The 8,312-nt window shown below is 26.1% G+C and overlaps 1 protein-coding gene across 1 annotated transcript; it reads left to right on the forward strand.

Annotated features, from left to right (window-relative positions):
• Positions 1-6,135: 6,135 nt before the first annotated feature.
• LOC105360000 (zinc finger C2HC domain-containing protein 1C) lies at positions 6,136-7,203 on the forward strand. Its single transcript, XM_011496770.1, has 2 exons — positions 6,136-6,141; positions 6,904-7,203. Exons 1-2 carry the CDS (start codon positions 6,136-6,138, stop codon positions 7,201-7,203), a joined length of 306 nt encoding a protein of 101 aa, XP_011495072.1.
• The last annotated feature ends 1,109 nt before the right edge of the window (positions 7,204-8,312 follow it).

Below are 8,312 nucleotides of genomic sequence, written 5' to 3' on the forward strand. Positions count from 1 at the left end.
TATAATAAAAGTGAATATAACTTTTAACAAATCAGAATTGTGTCTTAAGAATTATAGTACGTATAAACAATGCTCAATGTTCAAGCCAGCAATGTTCAATTTTACAACTAATCGTAAATAAAAAAAAATCTTTAAAAATGTATATATATATATATATATATATATATTATAATGGTCGATAATTAAAATAATTAATAAATATTCACTTCAATTTGAAATATAGAATGAGTGTAGGATTAGCAAAAATGTTTAAATAATGAGAAAGACGTGAAAATGAAATTAAATATAAGTCTTTATTTAATTGAATTTCATTATTTTTCTCAATGCTAAACATAATTCATTAACGGCAGAAAATTTTGGATCTAATTATATTTCGTACTTATCGCCACCTAATACATTTATTTCTAACAAACATTTTGTAAAATTTCATTGTAGCGATAAATCATGCAATTATTGTGACTTTTTTTTCTTATCGATACGTTTTTTTTTTTTATTTACTAAATACCACAACGGAACATTTGTTGTAAAATAAAATTATTATATATAATATAAGATATTATCAAATAAATTAGCATATTTATTATGAATTATATATAATATGTGTCAATTTTTGTTAAATATACGTACTAAATATAACATAATATTACGTATAATTTGACATAATGAACGTAAACCAAATTCCTTGTAAACATCGGGAAAATTCAATATAAAGGAAAAATCTGACCCCAGCAAATGCAAAAGCAACGTTTATTAACTCGGATATACTAACTTAACAAAATAACATGAAATTCCGGTATTTACACGCGTTATCTTCTATTGCTTAAAATATTTATTAATAAAATTTTATCGAATATTTTCATACGATATTATAATAGAACTTTTAAAGTTTATATAAATTTTATTTTTAATAATTTTTTCGAACCATAGCTAAAAAATGATTGGTATTAGTAAATATTAATGAAATCATAATGCTAGTCAATTTTCATGAAAAATTTATGTCTACTTTTGCATATGAAATATACTTTTTTGAAATGATTTACATATATAACTGCTATATTATATATATATTTGATAATCGAACTTATTTGTAATTATAAACAAAATAATATTTGACACAAAGTTATATATTACTTAATATATATATATATATATATATATCAAATGTTATATTATAAAATGAAATTTAATTAAAGTATAAGTTAAATGAACTCAAATGATATATAATTTCATAAGGAATGACTGATTCAAAATTCAAAATTTAATATATTGTTCACATCCCGAAATTATTTCATTTCATTTCATTTGCATAATTACAATTGACTCGTAATATGTTTTCAATAATTACAACATATGTACTATTGATAATTATATAAAACTTTCAAAATAAATTTTTGAATATATAATATTGCGTGGGCAATGAGCAACTATGAAACGCCTACATTCTAATAAAACTATAATAAGCATAACGAATATCCAATAAGATATAATAAATTTATATAGGGTGGAGAGACAAATTTATTTGGTAAATATGCAAAAGTACAACATACATATGCATTTATGTATGTATCGTAGAGGATCGTCTGCAACTAAAAATAATAAATTGTTACATAAAATAATGTGCGAATTATAACGTCCAAAGTGTCAAAATGATTTTGTTTCAAATTGAAAGGTTGTTTTCCTATCAGTTTAACCACAAAGTACATTTACATTTTTTAAATGTAGCTACTAATAAGCTATGGGAGGCAATTTGAATCAATTCATTCGGTTGGTAGGAGCCGTTCTTTATGACTTCTGCGATCTATAGAAATACGGGCCAACTGATTTGCATCAGGTTTCCCGTCAGTGATATCTATATCGGCTTAAAAATAGATAAATTCGAGCATTCGCTCGTTATTCATTATCCCGATGATAAATTATTTTTAAAATAATACGGGTTCTTGATGAACGTAAACATAAAATGATAAAAATTCATGAAAACAAAATAACAAGATATAGGAGATATGAATTGATTTGGGAGATTTTAATAAGAACTACCAGAGCATTAATTTTACTTACTATTCCATTCAGCAATTAAATTAGATATATATATATTATTGAAAAGAAAAGAAAAAAAAAAAAAAAAAAAAAAGAAGTAAACTGCTGTTTCTAGGTTTTTTAAAATTATAACTTATTTTATATAAAAAAAGGAATTTATAACGATGTCTATACGACATGAAACTACATCGACAAATATCTGCTATGTTATTTTATCTTTACGATCTTTATGGTTCGACAATCTTATTTTTATACAAATAAATGTGCAGATTTAATTGTTGTCAGTAGTACTTTATTACCTTATATAAAATAATAAATTAATCTTACTTAATAAGCCCGCTGTTACATTTTAACGATAAGTTTACCAATATTATCATTTGAAAATATTATTAAATTTTTGCAATAACAATTTACTTGAAGAGCTTTTGCAACTTCGTTCACTTGTTGATTCATTAAAAAATTTAATTGATATTGTTTAGTATTTTCCTTTTCAGTTATTATATCGTAATACACAATAAGTAATTGTCTCTCATTATTCATAATTGAAATGGCGTCAATCATCGATCATGATATTCGAAATTAAATATTCAATAAAACTAACTCAATTACTTACTATCCCTAAATTTAAAATAATAACTTATCAATATAATAATTCAAATGTAATATTAGTATGGTATTCTAGAAATATTATAATCAATAATGATAACTATTAACCATCAATATTTGTTAGATTTTATAATTGATGTCTAATTATTAATATACAAATACATATTTGATTTAAAATTTGAAAACATAAAATTTGAAAGATATTAATAGTCAATATAATTATAAAATACACGATGTACTTTCTCAACAACTCTCATTACAAATTATAAACTATTGTAATAAAAAATTGATATAACTAAAATCTATAATTAATAAATATAGAATTAAATAAGTATGTTTTCAATCTATGCTATCATTAGTATTTTTATAATTAAAATAAATACACTTTACCTTTTTACTATTAATTATATATATATATATATATATATATATATATATATGAATTAAATTTGTTAATTCACTTTTTCTAATAAATGAAATAGTTATATAGTATGTTATAGAGTTTTTCATGAAACAAATTCAATTGCTTCTTTCTTTTTAGATCGTCGATTGAATATTTTCATCATAAGATTTGTTCACATAAAAGTTCGTACAAATGGTATATTCAATTTATACAAAATCAATAGTTGAATATTCTGTAAATAAGCATTTAAAACTTCGTGAAACACTTTAAGACTTCACTTAGTAAAGATTATCATCTTTGACTTTCACTTATCGATAAGACGTAAAATGAGATCAAACCATTTTTAGTATTTATTAGCTACATAATGCTAAGCGATTCCGTTTTTCAATATTTTTTTAATTTTATTAGTGTTAAGGAAAACTTTTAAAATAGAAACGAGAATAAATTTAAAAATATATGTAAGAATGTAGTTATTTGTAATCTGAAATTTGGAAGAAAAAATATATTATACAACCAATATTTATTCTATATTATCATTATATAATAGTATATAGTATTATTTTATTTATATATATTTATTTATTTATATATATATATATATATATATATATATATAATATTATTATATATACTATCATTATAATGAATTGTAAATAATGATTAAATAATAAAGACATAAACGTTTCAACGTAAATATAATAATTATTCATAAAATTCTACTATTAATATAAGAAGAATGGTTGAACATTATAATTATAAGATAATAATTGTTAAAAATAATAAGAACAAGAGAGTTATATAAAATATACACGAGCATACGCGCGTAAAAATATAAAGCTATACACATATTTATATAAAAAGTAGGTTTTAATATTAATCGTAAAATGTAACAAAATATTAAGGCAATTGCGTTTAACAGTATAATAACTAAATTTTTTATTTAAATACTAAGCTCAATAAAAATTAACGGTAGAACAACAATTACAAGTACTTCAAAGAAAATGTAAAATAAATCAAATGTTTACTTTAGAATAATTATCATTCGTAAAATCTACATAATTAAAAAATAATTAAATAATTAAAAAATAAACTGTATTAAAATATTAGAAATCTTAAGAATATTTGGCCAATTAGAAGGAAATTTAAGAAGAACAAAATCGCTCAAAGGATTAGTGAAGAATGTGTTTTGTACGAACGCCTTTAATCCTTAATTAATGCATGACAATTTGTTCGTAAAATATTCTTTTACATCATGGGTAAACGTTAAAAGTTAAAATGTTCGCATTTAAAATGTTTACCGTTAAATAATACCGTATATATCAATATATAATATTTAAAATGTTTATAAGTATGATTCGTCAAAGAAAAAATATTTAAAGAAAAACACTTAAAATATCATTTCTACGCAAGAAAAATAAATTTTTTTTCATTTATATTGTTATTGTTCACGTACGTGGTCGTTAATTAATAAATTTTAAAGTTTTTATAAATTATCTAAGTGCTCTTTTTGTTTATAGACATCAATGTAATTGAACTATGAATAGTTGAGAAATATTCCGGGCAGTTGGTATTGGTTATACGTATATATATATATATATATATATAGATATAGACAAAGTTGTAAGTAATTTAATACTATATAATTAAGTATAAAGTATGGTGGATTTGGTGAGGAAACCAATACGAGTCGCCAATAACTTCTAGCCGCTTTAGGGAAAACAGCTAAAATTGACAGCGCCGGTGCGAATGAAGAAGCTTGGTGAACCTTCCCCCTTCCCTCCCGCGCTATTCACACCGCGCACGCACGCACGCGCGCGCGCTCAACAACATCCGCTACGACGTGTATGTACCTGCAAGAACTGTTCGCACACGTCGGCGTACGTACACTTATCAATCCTATTCATGCTAAGTGTGAGATTTTGTTGCAAGGTATGTGATATATATGTAAATATTATTTTACAATCTTAATTCACAAATGTAAATAAATTATATATATTGAAATAATATAATATTGAAAATGTAACTAATATAGAAAATTTATCTTTTAAGATTTGAAAAATCTATTTGGACATTAGTATTACATTACTTTAAAACCTATCAGAATCTAATGATCTGGCGTGGATGATTATAATCGTGTGCTTGATTTACATTAATCATACCACTCATCTCTATCCGTTACAATATATTAGTATAAGGAAAAATGAAAAATTGACTGCCATAGAGACGTCATCAAAAACACATCTTGGCAAATATCATCATTTATAAACTTGTTTCCGGTGTATACTTGCTATCTTAGCATTGCGATTTGACTTAATTAACGCCTTAATAAATACGTCTTAACGGTCCAGCTTCCGTGCGCCAACCGTAATGCCCGCGTGATTCGGATAGGAGAGGAAAAGAAAAAAGAAAAAGAAAAAAAGAAAGAAAAGGTGAGTGAAGGCCTATAGGTACGAATAAACAAAATCTAGGTACAATCTCACGTGTGCGTATAATTCATGCGCGAGTACAGTCGCGGAACTTATGTATACCGCTGTTTTTGGCCTGTTCACTCTCTTTGTCTTTCTCTAGCTTAATCCTCCTTTCTCACTGCTCAGTGTATCATGTACAAGTATATGTAGTAGATGCTGTTGAGTTCGGCTTTTTATGCTAGGAGAGTTAACGCAAGGACCTAATGCGATCACTTAATTACATTCATCGCGCGTATTCAAATGCTGTTGTTATCGCTATGTAACAAGGGCCGTTTTAGGTGAGAAATCTTGTTATTCACCTTGTTTTCTAACGAATGAACATAGAATATTAAGACTTCCTTCTAATACAAAATTTTACTCGTGAAATATTATAATTCAGTGGTTGATAGTATAATCACAGGCACATATTTCTTATTATGACAGACTTATTTGTAGATGCAAAATTTAAAAAGTCCTTTTAAATTGAATATTTAAATAGCGGTAATTCGATATTTGTTATATAATAAAATATCACTTACGGAAATTTGTGAAGTACATCATTTTTGTCGTAAATAAAAATTACATCTTTAAATAAATAATGATAATTATTTCTAAATAATTGAACATTTAAATTTCATAACCATAATGAATGTAATTTATTTGAAATAGTGTCATAAGCTAATTTGCGTGCCTAGTCATAAATAAATATAACTCAATGTAATTAAAAACTACAATTGAAAGGCATTGTTAAAAATTTATTCTTTTCCTTGTGTACTGTAAATTAGTTTTTATGTTAATACAATTTGTAAATAATAAATTCGAATAATTTTTACGTAGAATACAATGATTTAACGGTAATATTAAATTACAATCAGCAATTGGCAATATATAATTTAAATATGTTGTTTAATTGTGAGTCCAATGTAAATTAAGTATATATGATGAAGCAAATTAAATGAGGCGAATTATGTATATATATACACACACACACACACACATATTATGTATATATATATATATATATATACACGCTATACTATACTCTATACTTTTAGAAAAGCAGTTAGGAGACGACGTATTACTCGATAGTCCAATCAATAATAACTTTTGGTGTTTGAGTACAATATATATTCATAACGATTATTTATATACTGGAAGATACATAAAGAAACGTAACTCGGCACGTAATTTATAATACGCTCATTGGTCATACAAGTGATTTATGAAGAAATGCTAATATGCCGTAGTTCTTGCTCTTCGACCCCACTACCCCACTACCCCACTACCCCACTACCCCACCATCCCGCGATCCCGCCATCCCACCATCCCAACATCTCACCTCGTTCAGCCAATCCAATGAACGAACGAGAGCCACAAGATTCGCTAATAATAATTCGAACCTTGTTATTTCAGATTAAGTCGGTCTCGCGCGTTGAGCCCGAACCGCATATCGTGAAATCCAACTGGCGGCGAAAGCACGAGGATTTCATAAACGCCATACGCTCGGCAAAACAGATGCAGGTCCACCTGGCGAGCGGTGGCAAGCTTAGTGACCTTGCGATCTCGCCCCCGAGCGACAACAGTGACTACGTCAAGTGCCCGCACTGCTCGAGACGCTTCAGCCAGACGGTGGCCAGCCGCCACATACCCAAGTGCAACAGTATGCAGAGTAACAAACCCGGCCTGCGCAACACCTTCAAGGCCAAACATTAAGACCGCCACTCGACAATCTTTTGGTCGGTCGCATGGACTGTTCTCTTTCTCTCTCGTTTCTTCTTACTTTGTACGTATATGCATGTTCACAATGTACGGTCTAGACATTGAAATTTCGCCAGTCATTATGGATCCAGTCAATTGTAATGAGACTTTGTCTTGGCAAACTTATCTATAGTCACTTTCATGAACGCTGATGTACTATTAAATAAATTAAAATTATATAAACTATTCTTAAGCTTATTTCAGTTATTATTAATTTTATTATTAGTTTTTCAAAAGTGATTTATTCTATCACGTTTTTTGAAATTTTTTAATTTTCATAAATAAAAATCTAATAGTTCATATATTTAATTTATTACCACAAAAAAACAACATAGTAATTTAAATATTTTTAAATTATTATAATTTATGTAAGTTTAAAAATAATTTTATAAATGATATTATTGTTCTTTTTTTTTTTCAGTTAATCCAATTAGTAAAAATCGTTAAACGTATATATGCTTATAAAATGAATATTTATAAAACATTAAAAGAAAAAAAAGTAAATAACTGTGCATATATGACGAAAAACAATACGAATATAATTATTATATGTCAATGAATTTAATTTTTCAACGCTAAGTTAACTCTTGTATTCCATAGATTTTTGGATTTTAATCAACTTAAAAAATTATCGATTTTGAATGTTAATGATAAAGAACGCATTATAAATACGAATTAATATATAATATTACGATTCATGTAATCTAGTGTGTAAGAGTATAATGAAAAATTTTAAAAAATAATGATTATATGAAATTTCAATGAAATTATTTCGTTTCTTTACACCACAATTCATAAATGATTATAAGATTATTTCAATACTCATCTAACTACTTTTGCGCAACGCGCATCATGTTGACTGATAAATGCATCATATTGTTGTTGACATATTTACGATTACGTTGAATAAGCAGCAATAAAATTTACAAAACGGCACAATAAATATCTTCCATATATTTTTAGCTATTAAATTGACATATAACAATGTCTTACATTAATTTTTCACAAGTTGTTTTTTGTCAATGGAATGCGCCATTTATACGAATATGTCTATGTAGAGATTA

This window comes from Ceratosolen solmsi, unplaced genomic scaffold (assembly GCF_000503995.2).
Source record: "Ceratosolen solmsi marchali unplaced genomic scaffold, CerSol_1.0 scaffold29, whole genome shotgun sequence".
Taxonomy (NCBI): Eukaryota; Metazoa; Arthropoda; class Insecta; order Hymenoptera; family Agaonidae; genus Ceratosolen; species Ceratosolen solmsi.